The sequence below is a fragment of the Taudactylus pleione genome, unplaced genomic scaffold (genome assembly GCF_031769625.1).
Source record: "Taudactylus pleione unplaced genomic scaffold, aTauple2 ptg001108l, whole genome shotgun sequence".
In the NCBI taxonomy this organism is placed as follows: domain Eukaryota; kingdom Metazoa; phylum Chordata; class Amphibia; order Anura; family Myobatrachidae; genus Taudactylus; species Taudactylus pleione.
Genome location: NW_028285509.1, coordinates 104,681 through 127,055, shown reverse-complemented (window position 1 = coordinate 127,055; position 22,375 = coordinate 104,681). Strand labels below are relative to the sequence as shown.

The 22,375-nt window shown below is 50.7% G+C and overlaps 1 protein-coding gene across 1 annotated transcript in view; it reads right to left on the bottom strand.

Moving 5' to 3' along the window:
* HGH1 (HGH1 cochaperone) overlaps nucleotides 1-22,375 on the bottom strand; it is a 219,453-nt gene that overhangs the window by 171,309 nt on the left and 25,769 nt on the right. The window contains exon 2 of the mRNA XM_088461833.1: nucleotides 9,738-10,270. Within this exon, the coding sequence (XP_088317959.1) occupies nucleotides 9,738-10,270 (533 nt within the window). The remainder of the gene's footprint in view (nucleotides 1-9,737; nucleotides 10,271-22,375) is intronic.

Below are 22,375 nucleotides of genomic sequence, written 5' to 3'. Positions count from 1 at the left end.
GCACCACGTCGAAACGCCCACGATGGTCCCATAGACCGAGTAGAATGTGCGGTCACCGTGTTTGGAACAGGGAGATCAGCCTGCGTGTAAGCCTGAGAGATAGTTATGCGCAGCCATTAAGCCAGCGTCTGTTTGTTAACTGGCCAGCCTCGTTTGTGTAAACCACACAACACAAAAAGAGCATCTGATTTTCTAATTGAGTTTGTACGATCCACATAAATAAGGAGAGCACGAACTACATCCAGGGAGGCTTCACCTACAGAAAGGTCTGAAGACAGGAAGGCTGGAACCACAATTTTTTCATTCATATGAAAACGGGATAATACCTTAGGAAGGTAACCCGCCTGTGTACGGAGGACAGCTCTATCCTGGTGAAAAATCAAAAAGGCGGAGCGACAAGAGAGTGCTGCCAAATCAGAGACTCTGTGGGCAGAGGAGATAGCGAGAAGAAAAAGTTCTAACATCCAGCAGAGAAGCGATGCTTTGCTGGAACCAAACTGACAGCGCAGAAACCTGTACTCTCAGCGTGGCCATGCGGAGACTGAGGTCTAACCCAGCCAGGAGAGAAGGATAGTTATGGTAAAACTAAGGACCATAGGGTCCACAGGGAGAAAGTTGGGGTGTAGGTGGAACCTGGAGGACCAGACACCAACAGCAAAGCTTTTCAATCACAGGATGCTCTGGTCCTTACTACTATACCCCGCACATAGCCTGAGGACACAGTTTTGTTAACAAGCCCAAAGCAGGAGCAGGATAGGAGAGAAGGAAGACTGGTACACTGAGGAATCACACTCACACAGAGAAGGAAACAAGTGACCAGGAGAAAAAACCCATAGAAACTAGGAGGGTCAGGGCAGGTGCCCTGTGGACCCTTTGGACTTCGAATAAAGAGAGTTAACCAAGGTAAGTTTTACCATAACTCTCCTATTCTTCTTCTTCAGGGTCCATAGGGCTCCACAGGGAGACATTGGGGATGTCCCAAAGCAGTTGTTCAATGTCGGGAACGCTCCTGAGCTGATAAGAGAACCCTACGACCAAAGGAAGCATCCTGAGAGGCAAATGTATCAAAAGCATAAAACCGAAGAAAGGTGTGGACAGAGGACCACGTGGCTGCCTTGCATACCTTCAGCTGAGTCGCCACACCGGGCTTCCCAGGAGCAATTCTGTGCTAAAACCAGATAGACAAAGAAGAGACCTGCACCTTCAGAGATGCTAGGCAGAGGCCTAGATCCAATCAAGCTTGAAGAAAGGCAAGAATTCTAGAAACCTTAAAAGACCTGAGGGTCATAGTTTCTTGGAGCACACCATTGGAAATTTGTATGCCATATTCTGTGGTAAATCCTGGCTGAGGCTGGTTTACAACGCTCTCTATAGACGTTCCTTTTCAGCTTCCTCCATGAGTAGACCTGTTGTCTCAGTGTCCGTGTATACATCCGGACCTAGCCCGTCTGTCTTACGTGCTTTTAGCATGGTTTGAACCACAAAGCTGGATAAACACTTAGCCGTTAGGATGGATGTCTCAAGAGCCAAGCAGTTAAAGACAGACGGGCTAGGTCCGGATGTATACACGGACACTGAGACAACAGGTCTACTCATAGAGGAAGCTGAAAAGGAACGTCTATAGAGAGCCTTTGAAGATCGGAGTACCAGTGACGTCTGGGCCAGACCGGAGCTATTAACAAGACTGCACCTCCCTCCTGTCTGAACTCGAGGAAGCAGTGATACTGGAAGGAAGAGATATGCTAAATGGAAGTTCCATTTCACTGTCAACGCGTCCACGAAGGCCGTGTAAGAGTCCTTTGTTCTGGCTCCATAAATTGGAAGTTTGTTGTTGTGTCTGGAAGCCATGAGATCCACCTCCGGAAGACTCCATTTGTCCACTAGAAGCTGAAAGACTTCTGGATGTAGAGACCATTCTCCTGCATGCATGTCGTGACAGCTGAGGAAATTTGCCTCCCAATTGAGAATCCCCGGGATGAACACTGCGGAGGTGGCTGGGAGATTGCGTTCGGCCCAGGTGAGAATGCGGGACACTTCTGTCTTTGTTGACTGGCTTGGAGTGCCCCCTTGGTGATTGAGCCGTGGCGTTGTCAGACTGTACTTGTACTGGCCTGTTTTTCAGAATATTCTGAGCCAGAGTGAGAGCTCTGTAGATGGGACGAAGTTCAAGGATGTTGATTTGCAACACTGCCTCGACTGGGGACTATCAACCCTGGAAGGAGTGCTGGCCGGTTACTGTGCCCCTCCCGCGGAGGCTTGCGTCCGTGGTGAGGAGAGCCCAGTCCAGGATCCAAAAGGGACCCTGGTTCAAATGGGAAGTCTGTAGCCACCAGGCTAGCGAAAAGCGAACCTCTGTGGGAGGCTCATCACCTGGGATTTGGGCAGATGGGGTAGCCCATTCCACCTGGAGAGGATTAGGTGTTGGAGGGGCCTGGAGTGAAACTGGGTGAACTCCACCATGTCGAAGGTGGACACCATTGATCCCAAGGCCTGCATTGCAGACTGAATTGACACTCTGCGATTGTGAAGCAGTCTGCGTTCTGTGCTGTGGTGCTAAAATCTTGTCCGCCGTTAGGAAGGGGTCTCTGAACTCGAGAGTCCAGGAGAGTTCCAAAATGTACCATCCTTTGAGAGGGTGTCAGGGAAGACTTTTTCCAGTTGATCAGCCACCCATGCATTTGTGGAAAGGCAATGGAAGCCTGCAGATGGCTGTGTAGTGTCTCTGAGGAGCTTGCCAACAGCAAGAGATCGTCTAAGTACAGGAGCAGTCTGATCCCTTGATGACGAAGAAAGACCACCATAACTGCCGTGATCTTGGTAAAGACCCGAGAGGCAGTTGAGAGGCCAAACGGCAGAGCCAGTAATTGGTAATGTTGCTGCAGAGTATCAACCCGGAGATATTGTTGATGAGAGGGCGCTATAGGTACATGTAGGTAAGCGCCCTGAATATCTAGGGATACCATAAAATCTCTAGGCTCCATAGTTAGGATCATAGAACGGAGGGTTTCCATACGAAACCTGGGCACCCTGATAAACTTGTTCATAGACTTGAGGTTGAGGATAGGCCGATGAGACTCATTGGGCTTCTGAACTAAGAAAAGGGTAGAATAATAGCCTTTGCGCCGTTGTGTGGAGGGGACCTGAATTATTACTCCTGAAATTCAGTAAGGACTGAATGGCTTTTTGGAGCAGCAGGGCCTTGGTTGAGTCCAATGGAGGTCCTGTGCAAAAGAACTGTTGGGGGGGTCATCTCAGGAAGGAGAGGGCGTATCCATGGGAGACCACTTCTCTTACCCAGGCATCTGACGTGGTTTGGGTAGTACCGCCCAGTCAGGCTTCAGGCTTGTCCTCAGACTTGGCAGGTGGACGTCTCGAAGCCCAGGCTTGTTTGGCCCTAGGCTTGGAGGCCTTGGCTGACGTCTGTTGTCGTGGAAAGGACTGACTGTTGGCTTTGCCTTGAGGGTGAAAGGACCGAACGGATGACGTCTACGCCTTTTATTAGATTATATGCAGAGGGCAGGAACGTCATCTAGTTAGTCACCAAAGTAGTCACAATTTTATCCAATTCTGGGCCAAATAGGATGTTTCCCGCATAAGGTAAAGACTCCAGAGCCCATTTTGATTCCGAATCCGCTTTCCAGGAATGTAACCAAAGAATATGGCGCACCACTACCGAAGTGGCTGATATCCTGGAGGCCAGTAGAGCCGTATCCATAGCTGCTTCACCTAAGAAGGAGGCTGCATCTCTAATGTAAGATATATAGGACAGCTGTTGCCTTCGAAGCATCAGGGAGAAAAGTCTCTTCTAGGGCCTCTGCCCAACTCTCAATGGCTTTTGCCACCCAGGCCATAGCCCTACCAGAACGCGTAATATCGCCTGTAAGAGAGTATATAGATTTATGACAAGCTTTTATACGTCCATCTGTGATCTCCTTCAAGGAGGTTGCAGTATATATGGGCAAGGTGGCATTTTTAACCAGATGAGAATACACCGTTGTGGGAACTTCAGTAGCTGGAAGCGGGTAAGAGGAACTGAACCGTTTTGGAATTTGAAACTTTTACCAGGCATATTCAAGCTTCACTCGTTATCAGATAGCTGGTCAGAGTGAGGAAACTCTGGTAAAATGACCATTTGTCGCTTAAAAAGTGCATGTTTTTTCTTAGGAGCGGGATCATCCTCCTCTATTTGCAGAATAGTTTTAACAGCTCTCACAAGAGAGGGTATATTTAGTTTAGAGGGTGGCTCCTCTTCTCCAGAGACGGAGTCAGAGTGAGAGAGATCTGCGTCTTAGGCTTAGTAGGTAAAGGTTTATCTTTTTGCAGTATCTTCTGAAAAACCATAGAGGTATTAGCCAAACTCTGTACTGAGGTACATGGGGGAGGCAAAGGATTTGCAGGGGGTACCTCCTACTGTGGCCATCCCATAGGGGGAGCTACCACGGGGACTACTACCTGGTCCACAAGTTTTGCCAGACTTTGTGAAAAGGCAGCCCAGGGTGGGTCCTGAGGGAGAGACACCGGGGCTGATGGACCTGGGGCTGTGTAACAATACAGAGACCATCCTGAATGAGGTCCGCAGAGCGGAACTTACAGGCTATCAGAGTAGGAGGAGCAGCATCAGGCTGTTTGTTATTCTTTCCTCTGCCGGACACAGTCACGAGAATAATAGAATACACAGTATGATACAGTGCAATGAACACCTTGCAGTATGTGTAATATGGCACAATGTAGTGAGCAACCACGCTATATATGACACAGTGTAGCGTGCAACCGCACTATATAGTATGTGAAAGTTTTCACACTTAAATAGCAGATGTGAGGTACAATGAACCCTCAATACCTTAGTATGTCAGGGTATAGTAGAAAAAAGAGACAGGTATAAACTGACAGTATAGAAAATAGCGATTAGCGCTAGTACAAGTCACATACAAACGCAGAAAAAATCATTACATGTCTGCAATGGGCACTAAAATCAACTACACAGACCGCAGTGACTTGTAGGATACAACGCTGTATAACCAGGCCCGTGGGAGAGGTATACAGGGAAACTGGACCCAGCATTTCCCGGAGACTTGCCTGCCTAAAATGGCAGCCATGCGTCTCTGAGGGGGCGGAGGGTGAGGGAGGAGAAGCTCAGGGAACACCAAGACCGCAGTGGAAAGGCGCCTTGAGCTGGGGGAGGGGCTGCAGGGAGAGCGACTTATCCCCTGGCTGACGTTAACCACCAGGTCCCATGGCCTTTATAATATGCCTCTGTGCCAGTATCATTATGCGCCGGTGGTCTAGTGGAGTAGTGGACTAGCCAGTGTCCACATCAGGGCCTCCGGTCTCAGGAGACAAGACTGCACTAAGACAGGGTGTTCCGCCTGACCTGTCTCCTGGATTACGGGCTGCAGTTTGGGGAGTCTGCTAGCTAGTCCCCCTCGGAGCCCTGCCGGGGGTACCTAGCACAGGCTTGGTGTCACGGCGCAGCGGAGGGGTGATGTGGCGGCAGTACAGATGTCCGGAGGACAGTCTGATGCTGCTCGCCCGTTTGGCAAAAAGTAAATTATATCATAAAATTAAAGCTTGGGTTGTTTAATGCAGCCCTCTGTTATAATGGTGGTCCAGCTCCTGCCGGACAGCAACAAAACTGAAGTGCCCTCATGCTGTGGGCGGGGTACAGGGGGAAGGACCGAGCATCCTGGGATTGAAAAGCTTTGCGGTTGGTGTCCGGTCCTCCAGGTCCCACCTATACCCCAATGTCTCCCTGTGGTGCCCTATGGACATTGAAGAAAAGCAAGTACCCTGGAAACCCCAAAAACCATAGGGTCATACTCTCTGTGGGAACACCATTGGCCAAAGAAGTGCCAAACTCTATAATAGATGCGGGCAGAGGAAGGCTTTCGTGCCCTAAAGATTGTCTGAATCACAGAGCTGGAGAAATCTTTGGCTCTTAAGATGGAAGACTCAAGAGCCACGCCGTCAAAGACAGACGAGGTAGGTCCGGATGCAAGCAGGGACCCTGCGCTAACAGATCCGGCCATAGAGGAATAAGGAACAGAGTGTCTATAGAAAGACTTCATAGATCAGTGAAGCAAAGGTGCCTGGGACAAGCAGGAGCTACCAGTATTACTGTGCAGCCTTCCTGCTTGAATTTCCTGAGGACCCTTGGAAGGAGGGAAATCGGAGGAAAGAGATACGCCAGCTTGAAGTCCCACCTCACTACCACCGCGTCCATGAAGGTGGCTGAGGGGTCTCTGGTTCTGGACCCATACCGGGGACCCTATAGTTGTGACGTGAGGCCATGAGGTCTACATCTGGTAGGCTCCATTTGTTCACCAGGAGTTGAAAGACTATTCTCCGGTGTGTATATCCTGACGACTTAGGAAGTCCGCTTCCCAGTTGAGGACTGTCGGGATGAATATTGCCGGAAGATGACGTTCTACCCAGATCAGAATGTTTGCCACTTCCCTCATGGCTGCCTGACTTTGCATGCCTCCCTTATGATTGAGGTAGGCTACTGTGGTCGTGTTGTCGGACTGCATTTGGACCGGCCTGCCTTGGAGGAGGTCCTGTGTCAGAATGAGCGCTTCGCATACTGCACAAAGCTCCAGGATGTTTATGGACAGATGACTTCCCAAGTTGTCCATCTTCCCTGAAAGTATAATGACCTGTCACCGCCCCCCATCTGCGAAGATTGGCGTCCGTGGTAAGGAGCACCCAACTTGGAATACAGAATGGGCGACTTTTGTAGCCACCATGAGAGAGAAAGCCGGACCTCTGGAGTGAGAAGGATCCTCTGGGACTGTATTAGATGATGCTGCCCGTTCCACCGGGAGAGAGTCAATTGTTGCAGAGGCCTGGAGTGGAACTGTGCTTATTCCACCATGTTAAAAGGTGGATACCATTGACCCCAGGACCTGCATCACTGAGAGAATGGATACCCTTCGCATGCATAGCAATTTGCGCACTCGCAATAATAGGGCCGAAATCTTATCCCTTGGCAGAAACACCCTTTGTGCCTGAGAATCCAGGAGTGCCCCCAGAGGTACAATCCGCTGTATTGGAGAAAGGGAGGACTTATTCCAATTGATGACCCAGCCATGCATCTTTAGACAGGCAATGGGCAGTTGGAGATGGCGTTGTAAAACAGCTGGAGACTGTGCCAATATCAGGTCCAAGTATGGCAGTAATCTGACTCCCTGACTTCTGAGGTGGGCTGTCATAACTGCCATTATTTTGGTGAAGACCCGAGGGGCCATTGACAGACCAAAGGGAAGTGCCTGAAATTGGCAATGTTGCTGCAGAACAGCAAACCGTAGAAATTGTTGGTGGGATGGCCAAATGCAGATACGCATCCTGAATGTCAAGGGAAGCCATAAAATCCCCAGGTTCCATTGCCAGAACAATTGACAGAAGAGTCTCCATATGGAACTTGGTTACATGGATAAACTTGTTGAGGATTTTCAGTTTTAGAATAGAGTGATGAGACCCTTTTGGTTTCTGAATAAAAAAACAGATTAGAATAATAACCCCTTCCTTGTTGAACCACAGGAACTGGGATTATCACCCCTGCATGCAACAGGGTGTAAATGGCCTCCTGGAGGGCCTTGATAGAGTTTGATGGGGGAGTTGTACAAAAAAAAACTTCTGGGAAGGACGCCTCCGGAAGGTGAGGGCATACGCTTGAGAGACCACTTCTCAGACCCAGGCGTCTCTTGTCGTTTGATACCAGGAGTCCGCAAATTGAAGAAGTCGGCCTCCCACCCTGGGTACCCCAGAAGGAGTCCCGCCCCATCAGGCAGAGGGTTTGTCGTCTGGCTTGGAAGCTGGATGTCTGACCACCCAAGACCTCTTAGTTTGCGGCTTGGTGGTCCTGCGAGAACTAAACTGTCTGGAGAAAGGCTGTCCCTTTGTTCTTCCCTGAGGGCGAAAGGACCGAAAAGAGGAATGCCTAGGTTTTCATGTAGTGGTTGATGGCAGACCGCCAGATATTGAGGCTGCCAGAGTAGCCACTATCTTATCCAATTCTGCTCCAAATACTATGTTTCTATAAAAAGGCAGGGATTCCAGAGCCTTTTTGGATCCTGCATCTGCTTTCCAGGACCTTAACCAAAGGGCGCCACGAGCAACAACCAAAGCTGCCGATGCTTTAGAAGGCAGGAGTCCAGCATCTATTGCAGCTTCTCGGAGATATACTGTATGTCAGCTGTTCTCTGGTAGCATCTGGTAGAGTGTCTTCCAATGCCCCCGTCCATTCTTCAAAAGCTTTGGATACCCAGGCCGCAGGGCACACGGGTGGCTCCTGTACAGGGGCTCGTAGACTGGACTGGTGAGGTGGTTCTGTATAACAAATAGCACACAAACCACCCTGTATAAAATCCTGAGGGGACAAGCCCACCAAACAGATTTTACATGAAACCAGCACCGGGGCCTCAGCCTCCTGGTTACCCTTAGACATAATAAATAAGTGGAAATGTAACAAGTATCAATAAATGTGAAGTACAATAGAGAAAAAAAAAATCCCCACACTTGTAGCAAAGGGTTGAGGAGAAATAGCAGTGATAGTTATACCTGACAGTACAGAAAATAAAGGCAACACAGCAGTGCTAGGATAAGTCACATACAATGGGCTCTGAATCAACTACTTAAAACACAAGGGCCTCATTTACTAACGAGTTTTATCACCAAAACGAGTGATAAATTTCACTATGTATGATAAATGGTGCTCCAGCCAATCAGCTCCCACTGTAATTTTTCTAACAGTTGACAGCTGGGAGCTGATTGGCTGGAGCATCATTTATCACTCGTTTTGGTGATAAAACTCGTTAGTAAATGAGGCCCTAGGTTTGCTAGGATTTGAGCACTGTATAACCTCTGGGGAGAGGTATACAGGGAGACCAGACCCAAACCCTCTTGAGACCAGCAGCTTCAGCAGAGCACTGACAGGTGGTCGCTGGGCGTCTCATATACAGAGGAGGGTAGGAGGTGTAACCCAGACGCAGGAAAACCTTGGATGGATCGCCGTCTGGGCTGGGGGAGGGGCTGCCGGGGAGAGCTTAAATCCCCTGTGCTGCATTAACCCCTGGGTGCACTGGTGTCCCATAGCAACCGCTACTACCTTCCCCCGGTGCTAGACAAATATTACCCTGGTGGTCTTGGTGGGGGAGTGGTCACACCAGTCGCCCCACTACAGCGACCTCCGGCGGGTCTCCACCGCCAGAGGTACAGACTGCCACATGCGGTATCCTGCAAGTGCCTTACCTGCATCTCCGTGTTCCAGGCCGTAGTCCTGGGTCCCAGCAACGCCGCTAGCGGAGCTCTGCTGGTGCCCGCTGAAATCACCAGTCCGGTTACTGGTTTTGTGGTGCTGGCGGAGGTAGACGGAGCAGCAGCATCGGCGTCCATTAGGTTGCGTAGTGCTGCTAAGCAGTCCCCTGTATAGAAGTTGCAACTGATCCTTCTGCACCAAACAAAAAACTGAATGCCTGCAGCCATGGTTTATGTGGAGGAGGACCCGAGGCATCCTGGGAGCTGAAAGCTTAACTGTTTGTTGCCTGGATCACTCCAACCACATCCCATGGTGATCCCTGTGGACCCCCTATGGACCCTGAAAAAGAAAGAGCTGTTTATACCATTATGTGTCACGGGTGCCAGGTACAGATTTCCTGCTGCTGAGATGTGGTGTGTGTTGCAGTTCCTGCAGTTGAACAGATCAGATCTCACTAGTGTTTGTTGATCTAGAAGTAACTCACCTAGTTCTGTCCAGTACATAGTCTCTGCCTTCTGCTAGCTGAGTCAGATTACACAGGAGAGGCCCCAGATAGTCTAGTTTGGCTGCTGGATTGTATTTGGGACTACATATCATTTCCAGAAGTTGGTTCAATCCCAAATGTTTTAGGGCAGAATTCACAGAACGGCAGGTCTCCTCCTCACGGCTCAGATTGCAGAGCGCTGTACAGACAGAGTCAGCATAAATATACTGAGGATCGCACAGACGAGCGATCAGCGTAGGGATCAGTGTGGGGATGTCTAGCAGAGCAAGGTGAGTGCATGGGTCAGAGGTCATATTCACCAGTATGCGATAAGAATCCTGGGCAATTGGTGGCGCTAGGTCAGAGGTCAAGTCCAGCAGAGTTTGTAGTAATCCCGGCAAATCACACAGACTCCTCCTCCCCTGAGGTGTCGCACTCACCCCAAGCACATACTCCAGGGCCTGGCTCTTTACATCGGCCCGAGTCCCCGGGTTCAGGAATGAAAGGAACTCGCAGCAAAGCGATGGCTCCATCTGAGGAGGGAACAGTGAGACATGAGCGCTACGGAGCACATAATACAACTGATAATGAGCAGACATAGAGACATTTCTATATTCTCTCTACAAATATTGGCTTTATTTATCAATCAATCTAGGAAAACAGATTTTTAGTCAATACTGCAGCATAGAATTAATTTAAAACTAGATGTCTGTAATGATTACTCATCTCTTAATCTGGGAACACGCTGGAGCAATGTCGTTCAGATTTGGCCAAATCAGAACGACAAATGGTGTAGTGTGTTATATGCGTGCTCCCGCAGTCACATGTGCTGCACATCAAACCTGCCAATATCCCATGATCGTTCCGTTCCCCATTAATTGCTGCAGCGTGTAACGGCAATCATGCGCTGTCCGGGGTGTCATTAACGGACGCATAAGTGCGCACCCGACATTAGCTTTGTGTACTAAAATCATGTAGATTTTGTCCAGTTTATGCAAATACTAAATACAATTATTGCTATAATGCATCAGTAATGTTTATTAGTGAGGCGTCAGACAGTTGATATAACAAGTCCTATATGACCACACTGAGCCATGTATGAAATAGTCATAATCACGCTGATTTTCTTGTGGTAGTAGTGTATACCTTTGTTAAGCACCTAAAAAATTGGGATATGTAATGTTAATTTAACCTAGCTTTTTTTTTATTCTGTCCCAGAACGGATGCATTTTAGCTGTAACTCGAAACATAAGGCAGATAAATTAATCTTGTTTAGATTTTTGGATTCGGGAGGAAAAGTTACCTTAGAATCCCAAATTTCTTGGTGATTCATTAATAAACACCCGTGATACTTCAATCAAACTGGAATAAATAAGCCGCGATTAGAGAATAGTGGTCGCCAACCCATCGCTCACGAGCTACCGATAGCTCACGGTTGGAATTTTAGTAGCTCGCTGTGACCGGACGCCTTTCGTCTAGGCCGTCCCTGGTCACGGGTTAGCGCTTTTGGACTCCCACTCACCGTCAGTGACCGCCTGTCACTGACTCCGCACACTGCACCGTGGGCGTTTAACGATGCTGCCACCACCAAACTCTACCATCGGCGTTTGGAACCGCTTATTAGGTACACTCAGGCTCCTATGTCGGCACCTGGAACCGCTTCTGCTGCGTATGCGTTTGACTAACTGCGGACACACCTCCTGTTTGGTGTCGGCTGTTCCCACCTGATCCCTCGCAATGGACCAGGTCTGCACGGTAGCTTGGCAGAGAGCTTGAACTTGGAGACACGGAGCTCTTACCCAGAACAGCAGGAGAACGGAATAGCGTTTTGGCACAATTCTGTTGGTCGCAGGATTGAGTCAATTGGTAAAGGCAAACGGTGTTTATTTGCTCAATATCTTAAAGAAGACCCTCCCTTCCATCTGAAGGGGAATATCACACAGAAGTCAAACAGCAATTCTCCACAAAGGATTTTCAAAGATGTACCACATACAGGAACCTTATCAGCAGCTCTTCTCCTCAAAGAAGTTACAGGGTTGTACACATACAGGGCTCACAGTCCCTCTTTTTATGTCATTCTAACACACACTTCCACAGGGAGTAAGTCTGCCCTGTGGTTTCCAACCAATTACCTTAAGTGCATGACCTGTGCATGTGCTGGCCACATGCACATTTAACATTGTCCCTTATGGACAGTGGGGAGTGGTTACTCCCCTGAGCCTGAGACTACCTGGTGTTTTGGTCACCACCCAGGAGTCAGCTCGTCTAGGGCCGGGGGAGGTTTTCCAAAAAACCATACTTCCAGGAATCTGCTAAGGGACCAGCCCAGTCACCTTTGCCTGAATATGAGCTCCAGAGGTGGGAAAGCAGGGTCCCCGGGCACACTTTCCTGGCCATGGAAGGGAAGCTATTTTGAAGCTGCCTGAAATGGTTAGCTGGCTGCCTTAGCCAGCTCCCTATGCACCTCCTCATACCACTTCCAGGCATGAGGCTGTATAGGGGAACATGTTATCTCCTCTGGAAGGGGCTGGGGGTTCCAGCAGCCCACGGAGGACTCTGGATCCCCTGGCTGTCCAGAGCATCACAGTTAAGTGCACTTTACTTAAATTATACATTTAAATACATTCACCGTTTGTGCCTGTGCCCAGCATCAGCCCAGGACCTCCTGTTCTGGCTCAGTGCTGCACATACATTTTAAATACATTTTGTGTTATAACCACATGTACATCTGTGCTATTTATACTGTGCCCAGTGCTCAGTGCTGGGCTCCCTTATTCCTGCAGTCCTGGACTGCTGGGGCTCCATCAGGGGTTAATCCTCCTGAGCACCGGTAATACATTTTAACATGGCGCCTAGCGCCCCTTTGTCCATTTAAAAATGGCGCCGCAGCACAGGGGTTAACCCCTTCAGTGTCGCGGCAGCCATTACCCCTGTGTGGCTGGCCTCCGGCCACACTTCTCGCCCCCCCCTCAAGCGGGCCACCAGAGGGCCATGTCCCAACGATTTGGCTCCTGGTCCCGCAGTCTCTTGGGGGGTTCAGGGAAGCTACCTGGGGGGCTTCGGCTCCGGCCTTGACAGTTCATCCATATTGCAGTGGGCCTTTCCTTGTCGGTGCACAATGTCCAAATAGTCACACTGAAGTCCAAGGCTCCACCACAACAGTCTGTCAGTTTCCCTTTTGGGGGGCCAGTCGCACACAGTGCTGAAGGTGGTCCAATGCCCAAACAATTGCCAACCACTGTGTTCCAATTGTGGCATACCCCACCTCCCACCATGGCAGTATCCTGCTCAAACAAGCTAAAGGGTGCTCCTGCCCATCTGGCTCCTCCTGACTCCGTACTTCTCCCAGTCCGTGCAATGACGCATTAGTTCGTACCACAATGTCCTGGTCCTGAAATTGCGCCATCTGCACTGGAGCTGGTATCAGAGCCTCCTTCAATGACTGGAATGCCAACTCACAAGCGGGTATCCAGTCCACTGACTTGGGGAGTCCCTCCCTGGTCAACTCTGTAAGGGGTGTCACTACAGTACTACAGTCAGGGACAACTTGCCCGTAGGGCAGTTTCTAAGGTCAGTACCTGTCTTGGGGTTGTGGGCCGGGGACAGTTTCCGGTTGCCTCCACCCCCGCTGGTCTGGGCCTACCACTGTCTCCCCCCACTCTATACCCTGGGCACTGCACTTCTGTCATCTCCACCTGGCATCTGTCTGTACTACCTGTCAGACCTGCCCTACGATCCTCCTCCAATGACCTATGACTAGGGGAACCTACCCTATCACCTAGGTCTCCTCTCACCACCTTGTCCGCTATCTGTTCCACAGTGATGGCGGGCAGATCACCAGCCTCTGAGCTCCGTGCGGAATCCACCACGGGTAGGCTGCGTGTCTTCCCCGATCTACTTGGCACAAGCAGGGGACCTTGCTCCCTAACTGGCCTATCCCCTTCTACCTTCCTGGCTATCCTGTACCTTAACCCTTCCCGCCAGGTCACACTCACTGCCGCTATCCCTGGAAGGCCACTGCCAGCTTTGCATGATATGCCTTGCAGATGTGGGTCAGCAAGCTGAGCTTCCCTGAACTCCTGTCTGGGGCCCTCACTTCCTTCTAAGTAGGCACAGTCTACAGGGGGATATGGGTTGGGATCGCTAGGGTCAATTTGGTTGAGTCAGTGTGGTCATTCATACTCACCGCCGGAGTTGGCAAACCACTAGGGACAGGAGCATCACTGGGCACCCTCACGAGCCGGAACTAACATCCTCTGCGTTGCTAGGGGACGTAGGCATACCAGAGGCAAAAGGCATGCTGGGTAGATGTGCTGATCTAGCCGCTGTAATCTTTTCCTCTGGGCTGGTTGATGCTGTGGTAAGCTGCGCTGGCAGTTGTCTAGCCGCTGTGGTCTTTTCCTCTGGGCTGGGCTGTTCTGGTGCAGTTGATGTAGACTGTGATCTGGAAACTTGACTAGGGCGATTGCGTCAGCAAACGTGGTAACGATTTCACCACCAAGGTCATTCCCCAGGACCACATCAGTTGGAAGGCCATCCATGACAGCAACATCCCTCAACTATGGGCCAGCTCCCCAGTCCAGGTAGACTCTCGCCACAGGTACCTCTCGCTCCATTCCACCTGCCACGGTCACTTTGGCAGTGCGACCTGGCAGTACTGTAGCAAGATCAATAAGGTAGGGACTCACAGCAGTGATTGAGGCCCCAGAGTCTCTTAATCCTTGTCCCTGCAGGGGCCCCACTTGAACCGTCTGCAGATGCCACCACATGTTTTGGGGTGGCCCCTTGGCCATGCAGGTGACTCTTTCCGTAGAGTCCACCTGATTCTCCACACACTCCATTGGACTGGCTGGAGTAGGAACAGTCTCTTTGGGGTCAGGCAAGCAAGCCGGGCTCCAGCACTCGGATTTGGGGCACCAGTCTGGGGTGCTTGGGGTGTGGGACAGTTCATCCTCAGATGTCAGATTTTCCCACAGTCATAACACTTCTTGACCAGTCGGGGCCCCGGTGGTCTCTGATGATTTGCAGGGACAGGGCGGGGCGATTGCTGGCCAAGAGCACCCGGGATGGAGGATGCCCGCTTTGGGAGGTGATGAGCAGAAGAGGGGTGTTCCCCTGGTTGTACAGTCCATTGGGGTCGGCTACTAGTCGGGCGCTTCTGCCCTTGTGGCCGAATTGCCACATACTTGTCTGCTAACTGGGCCGCCATCTTCAAGCTGGGTGGCTCCCGGTCTAGCACCCACTCCTTCACCTCTGGGGTGTAGCTGCGGTAGAACTGCTCTTGGCATAGCAGATCAATCAGTGCGTCCCAGGTAGTGGCACCAGATCCCTTCACACACTTCACCACGTACTGCCTCAGCTGGGTGGCGAACTGCTCATGGGTGCTGGTAGGGTTCTTGGGCAAGTCCCGGAACTTTTTCCTGTAGGACTCAGGAGTGACAAAGTATCGCTGTAGGAGGGCCCTTATGACTTCGTCATAGTCACCGCAGTCCTCGGTGGCCACTCCTCGATAGGCCTCCAGGGCCTCTGCGTGCAGTGCGGGCACCAGGTGTCTGACCCACTCCTGCTTGGGTAAATTGTGTAGTTTACAAGTCCTTTCAAATACTTGCAAATGTCCATCAATGTCCCCATCACTGTCTGCAAACTTGGCAAACTGTATACAATCTGATCCCAGTACAGCAGTCTGCAATGGTGCTTGGGGTGCCACGGCCTGTGGTGCCCGCTCGTCATGCCACATCCGAATGATGAGCATACGTTCTTGTTCCGGTGCCTTTTCTCCCAATTCCGCTAGCCGCTCCGCTAGGGTATCCATTCGTAGGGATCCCTGCCATGCTGGGGAATGCTGAGAAACATAACTGCTGTGAGAGGGGGCAGGACTTGTTGCTCTCACCACGTTCTGAGGGGTGTCCATTGTTACGCTGGCTGCACTTTCCACCTCCGTCTGATGCAACTCCTCCCAGCCCCTGAGTGCCTTCCTCATGTTGCTTGCGGTTGCACTGTAAGGGAGTGGAATGCCCTTTTCCTGGCACACCACCTCAAGATCATTCTTGGACGTTCTGCTGTAATCAGCCATCCTGCGCGTTCTCCTGAACTGCAGTTACTCCTCTCCTGAGTAACTCGGCTTCTCTCGTTGGGTGACCGAAAAGCCGCCTGGGATTATCCCACCGCTATGCCACCAGACGCCTTTCGCCTAGGCCGTCCCTGGTCACGGGTTAGCGCTTTTGGACTCCCACTCACCGTCAGTGACCGCCTGTCACTGACTCCACCCACTGCGCCGTGGGCGTTTAACGATGCTGCCACCACCAAACTCTACCATCGGCGTTTGGAACCGCTTATTAGGTACACTCAGGCTCCTACGTCGGCACCTGGAACCGCTTCTGCTGCGTATGCGTTTGACTAACTGCGGACACACCTCCTGTTTCTTGTCGGCTGTTCCCACCTGATCCCTCGCAATGGACCAGGTCTGCACGGTAGCTTGGCAGAGAGCTTGAACTTGGAAACACGGAGCTCTTACCCAGAACAGCAGGAGAACGCCTTATGGCGTTATCTTGCCTTGTAGCAATAGGTGATTGACACAGCCAGCAGCCCTGCCGCTTCACAAGAGACTGAGTACTTTGGGGGACGTGGCCGACTGTGAGCTCTCCCTTAGCGGCACTCCTGAGCCCACTTCAGATGAGCCTTCCACTCAAACATCTGGACCACTCGCGATACACCACCTGCTAATCCTCAGATGCGGGTCTCCGGTCTCTCTGCGAGCCCTCCATAGCCACGGCCCCGTCATGCTGTTGAGGTAGTTGGCTAAATTTCGGGGCCAGAAGTGTCTCAGCCTCCGCTGGACACCATGGACATTTCCTGCGGAAGCTCTCTGGTCGCAGCCGGGTGTGCGATTCCCCGATTGCCCCGTGGAGCCGCTTCCACTCCTTCAGGGGCTGTAGTTTGCTGCCTTTGGTCTTCAGAGTCTGGTGGCTGCAGGGACTAATGCGACCGCCATCTTAAACCCGGCTCCTGCACACTTCATTCTTGGCTACAATAGCCCCCTCCTGATACAGTCGGACACTGCATTAACCACTCAGTGAGTGCCATGATGGCTGGACCTGGCTGGGGCCGAGTGACTTGAGGCTTTGGTAATTAGCCAGATTTTATCTTTCAAAATTAAAATGTGGCTCTTGAAGAGGATTTATTTTTCTCAAGTAGCTCAGACCCCAGTTAAGTTTGGAGACCACTGGTTTTAAACATTGAAAAATCAATATTTCAGAGAAACTAACAGTTAGACAGATGAGATATTTGGCAGAAATAGAAGTTTTTTACATCCTCTCAACTAAAACAAATAGTAAAAATCTAAGATGGAAGGTGGACATGTAATTTTGCTTGGGGTGATCTGATGTGGAATGAACCTAAGGGAAGAAGACCTCTCACATATGTAATGTTCTCCATTTCATTTCCGCCAGGCCAGAGCAGGTAGCCCACTGCTTCCACTCACGGCCATTAGACTGCGCCTCATATCAGTCATACTGTCCAAAATCATTTGCAAGATGGCGGAGCTGGCGGAAACATGGTGAGACATTGAGGTGCGTAGTGTAATCAGATTTCTGCATGGAAAGGGCACAATTTGCGCTGCATTAAAGGTCTGACTCAGGAGGACAGACGCAATATAGTGATATTGGTGAGGAACTGAACATCTCAGTGGGTGCTGTGCACAGTATCATTCATAAGCAACTGGGGTACAGTAAAAAGGGTTCACGCTGGGTCCAAAAGCAACTCACAGAAGTTCACAAAACCAATAGGATGGGATTGCAGCTCGTGCATTTGACGGGGTTCCATGAGGAGGGAGCGCAAATCTGCAGCCTATTGTTACAGGCGATGAAACGTGGGAGCATCATGTGACACCGGAGACGAAAATGGGATTTTGGTACCTACTGGTAAATCCTTTTCTCTGATTCCACAGGGGACACTGGAGGTGCTTACGCAGGGGTATAGAGGCTGGATAGCTGGAGCCGGCACTTTAAATAATTTACAAGTGTGAAGCACCTCCCCCTCTATGCCCCACCAGCCCTCAGTTTAGAAAATGAAGGCCAAGAGGAGATGGAGAACAAGCGAAGAACACACAATAACTGATCATACAACATACGGAACAAGCCGAAGAGGCAGGCTAAGAGTGCAGAGGTGGACGTCCAGTGTCCCCTGTGGAATCAGAGAAAAGGATTTACCGGTAGGTACCAAAAATTCCATTTTCTCTTTCATCCACTAGGGGACACTGAAGGTGCTTACGCTGGGGACGTCCCAAAGTTTTCCCCACGGGCGGGAGCGCTCAGCGGCGCCTGCAGAACCAGGCGGCCAAAACGGGATGCCAACGTAGCAAACGTATCAAATTTGGAAAACCTGACAAACGTGTGAACTGAAGACCTAGTGGCCGCACGGCACAACTGTGATGTGGAGGCTCGTCTACTGGCCGCCCATGACGCGCCCACAGAACGTGTGGAATGAGCCGAAATAGACGAAGGAGGCCAACGGTCGGCACTAACATAAGCCTGATGAATAGTCAGCCGGATCCAATGTGCCAAAGTCTGCTTAGACGCTGACCAACCCCTGCGAACAGCATCATAGAGGACAAAAAGCGACTCAGACTTACGGAGGGATGCTGTCCTAGCAACATAGATCTGGAGAGCCCTAACCACATCCAAGGTAGAAGGACCACCAGAGTCCTCCACCAACGACGGTACCACAATAGGCTGATTAATATGGAAAGCCGACACTACCTTGGGAAGGAAGGCGGCTACCGTCCGGAGTTCTGCCCTATCAGCATGAAACACAAGGTAAGGTGGCTTATATTACAGAGCACCCAATTCCGAAACCCTACGAGCCGAAGAGAGAGCCAAGAGGAGGACCGTCTTCCAAGACAGGTACTTAAGATCAACCTCCTCCAAAGGTTCAAACATGGGCGACTGAAGAAACAGAAGCACCAAGTTAAGGTACCAGGGAGCTATTGGAAGTACAAAAGGAGGCTGCACGCGCAAGACCGCTTGAAGAAACATCTGCACCTCAGGAATGAAGACCAATTTCGGCTGTGATGATAATGCGCAGCCGAAACTGGCTTCCTGGCACGTAGCATGGTGGGAATAACCGCGTCTGGGATGCCTTTGCGTCTTAGAATATCGGTTTCAAGAGCCACCCCGTTAAACGCAGCTGCGCTAAGTTGTGGTGTATGAAAGGGCCCTGCTGTAGAAGATCCGGGCGCAGAGGAAGGGGCCACTGATCGTCCAACAACTTCTCCAAGGCCAGTTTGGAGCCACGAGAATTACAGAGGCTGTCTCTTGTTTTATCCTTTTTAAAAAACGAGGAAGAAGCGGAATCGGAGGAAAAAGGTAAACAAAGTCATAGATCCACGGACTTGTCAGAGCGTTTACTGCTTCCGCCTGCTGATCTCGACTTGACACGTATAATGGGAGCTGACGATTCAATCATGACGCCATGAGGTCCACCTGAGGACATCCCCATCGACGTATCAGCGCGTTGAACACGTCTGGATGAAGCTGCCATTCTGACTGGTTCTCGGCCCACCGGAGGATCTGAGTTACTTCTCGCATAGCCATGCGACTCCGAGTCCCTCCTTGGTGGTTGATGTAAGCGATGGCCGTCGCATTGTCGGACTGAACTCTTACTGGACGAGTCTTTAAAAACTCTGTTGTCTCTATCAGAGCATTGTAAATCGCCCTGAGTTCCAATACATTTATGGGCCACTACTGTTCTAGAGGGGACCATCGACCCTGAAAGTAATAATCGAGGACTACTGCTCCCCATCCTCGAAAGCTGGCATCCGTTGTTACGATGATCCAGTCCCACACTCCAAATCTTCTGCCCGCTAACAGATTGTTGGATCGTGTCCACCACAGAAGGGCTACTCTGGTAACCGGGCTCAGACGGATCTGTCAATGTAGAAGCAGATGAGACCCTGACCCCTGTGTTAGCAGGTCCAGCTGAAACAATCTGTAGCGCTTCGAAAGCAGCTACCATCTTCCCCAAGAGATGCAGACAAAGAAGCATTGACACCTTCTTTGGTTTGAGGACCAGTTGAACCAATAACCGGATATCCCTGGCCTTGTCTGTTGGAAGAAAAGTCCTCTGTGATTTCGTATCCAATATCATGCCCAGAAACAGAAGTTTCTGGGACAGACTGAGATTCAACTTCTTGAAGTTGATTATCCAACAGTGTTGGATTAGAGTGTGATATGTCAGTAAGGCATAATCTGATAGAAGAGACACCGATGGAGCCTTGAGTAACAGGTCGTCCAAATAAGGGATTATGTTCACTCCTGATGACCGAAGGAGAGCGATCATGACTGACATGAGGTGTGGTTCCCAGATGGGAACATGGAGATAGGCATCCTTGAAATCCAGGGATAATAGGAACTCCCCTGGTTCCAAGCTCGCTATGACTGACCTCAGAGACTCCATTTTGAAATGATACATCTTCAGATAGAGGTTCAAGGACTTGAGGTTTAAGATGGGCCTGACCGAGCCATCCGGCTTGGGTACTACAAACAGGCTTGAGTAAAATCCCATACCTCTTTGATGTTCCAGAACCGGAACTAGCACAGACGATACCACTAGATAGCCTCCTGTAGAACCCTGGCCTTGTCTGCAGGTGTTGGCAGACTTGTAGTGAAAAACTACAGGTGGAGGGGAGACTTCGAAGTCTATTCGGAACCCCAGGAAAATTAGTCTGCGGATCCACGGGTCTGTAGAGGTCTGGTGGTTCCAAACTTGTTGAAAGTTCTGAAGATGGGCTCCCACTGCAGAAGGTCCCAGGTGGGACGGAAGACCGTCATTCCACCTGTTTTTCCGCTGGTTTAGGCTCTGGTCTACGTGCAACCGTGTGTAGATGACCTCTACCCCTGCCACCTCTAGATTGCGGGGGAGCACCTCTGGTTCTACCATGAAAGGAATGCGGCACACGAAAGGAATGAAATGAAGGTCCATTGTAAGATCTCCTGGGGGTCGGAGCAGTTGACGGGAGGAAGGAAGACTTACCCCCCGAGGCCTGGGATATCCATTTGGCTAATTTCGGGCCAAAGAGCATATCGCCAGTGAATGGTAAACCCTCCACCGCACGCTTAGATTCTGCATCCGCATGCCAAGCGCGCAACCAGAAGGCTCTGCGCCCCGAAATCCCAAGTAAACTGCAGACTCACAGATGTGTTCTGCAAGTAGACGTAACTCTACCGGTTTGGACTCTGGTACCTCCAGAGCAATCAACTGGTCAGCCCAGCAAACCACCGCCTTGTTAACCCAAGCGGTAACAAGGGTGGGTCTAAGTTGAGCACCCGCTGCAGTATAAATAGATCTTAGCGTGGTCTCCAACTTACGATCCAAAGTACCTTTTAGTACTGTAGCACCCGGTACTGGGAGTGCTGTTTTCTTAGAGAGACGGGAGACGGACGCATCTACTGGAGGAGGTGCTGTTGAAGTTGCAGTGAGAACGGAAAAACCACCAAGCTTTTTGTTCATGAAATAATTCACACTCCTGGGATGCAGGAATTACATCCTTGGGTAACTTCAGGGTTTTTCTAACCGCCAAAATTAGAAATTCCACCCCGGGAGAGGTGGACTCCAATTCCTGAGAGGTACCGTCCTGCAACGCGTCCTCCAATTCTCCTTCGGTATCCTCCGTAGTGAGGAATTCTTCATCCGACTCCTCTGACTGGGGAACAGTCGTCAGAGTACGCTTTTGTGTCGGTCTCTGTTAGGAAGTGGAGGGTGCAGATGCCTCTGTACCCATAACCTGTACCAGAGTGTCTAGAGACTTGGTTAAATCAGCCACCCAGGGAGGCTGAGACTTACGTGCCTCAGCTAACTCTGACGTTAAATCCGTCATTCCTCCTACCATGTCAGCAGCCCATGGAGGAGCAGGCGAGTCCGTAATAGCCATAGGTGGATCTATTGCTATACAAGCATCACATAACGTGGATCCAGCGGCATGCGGCCTGGATAGTTTGTTGTTACACTTAGAACAGACAAACCTCTTTTGAGCCGCTTTTGTTCTGTTTGACATAGATACACACAGTCACCCAGAGGGACACCAGAAGTGAATTAGAAATAAAAAACAGAAGGCTGGTTGGGACACAGAGGAAGAGGTACTCCCTCCCACAGATTAGATTCCCTGCACTTACACCCCAGTGATTACTCACAGCCTCTTGCCAGGGATGTAGTCAGGAGAATCAGCCTTCTGCATGTGCTGCACACTACCTATAATGGAGAGATGCAGGCAACAGTGGGTTAAACAAACAGCAGCCACGCTGTTCTCACAGCCGCTGCCGTGTAAATGAGACAGGGAGACCGCGCTGTTAAGCTCCGCCCCCCTTCCTCAAACCCACAGGGGCTCTAATATGGCTGCCACTCTAAGTAATCACCTCCCCCTGCAGGCCCCGCTGTGCTCAGAAGCGGGGAGAGAGAGGGGAGATGCAATTCAATGAGCAGCGCTGTAGCCGCTGTTCAAGCCCCGCTGAATAGGAGCCTCTAGCTGCTCTGCAGTGGGAAGAGGGGAGAAGCTCTATTAACGGCGCCATAGCGCTTTCTGCATCCCGCGCTGGCCGCGGAGCAGGAGACGGGGGATGCGCAGGTGATTTACTCACTGCGCTGCC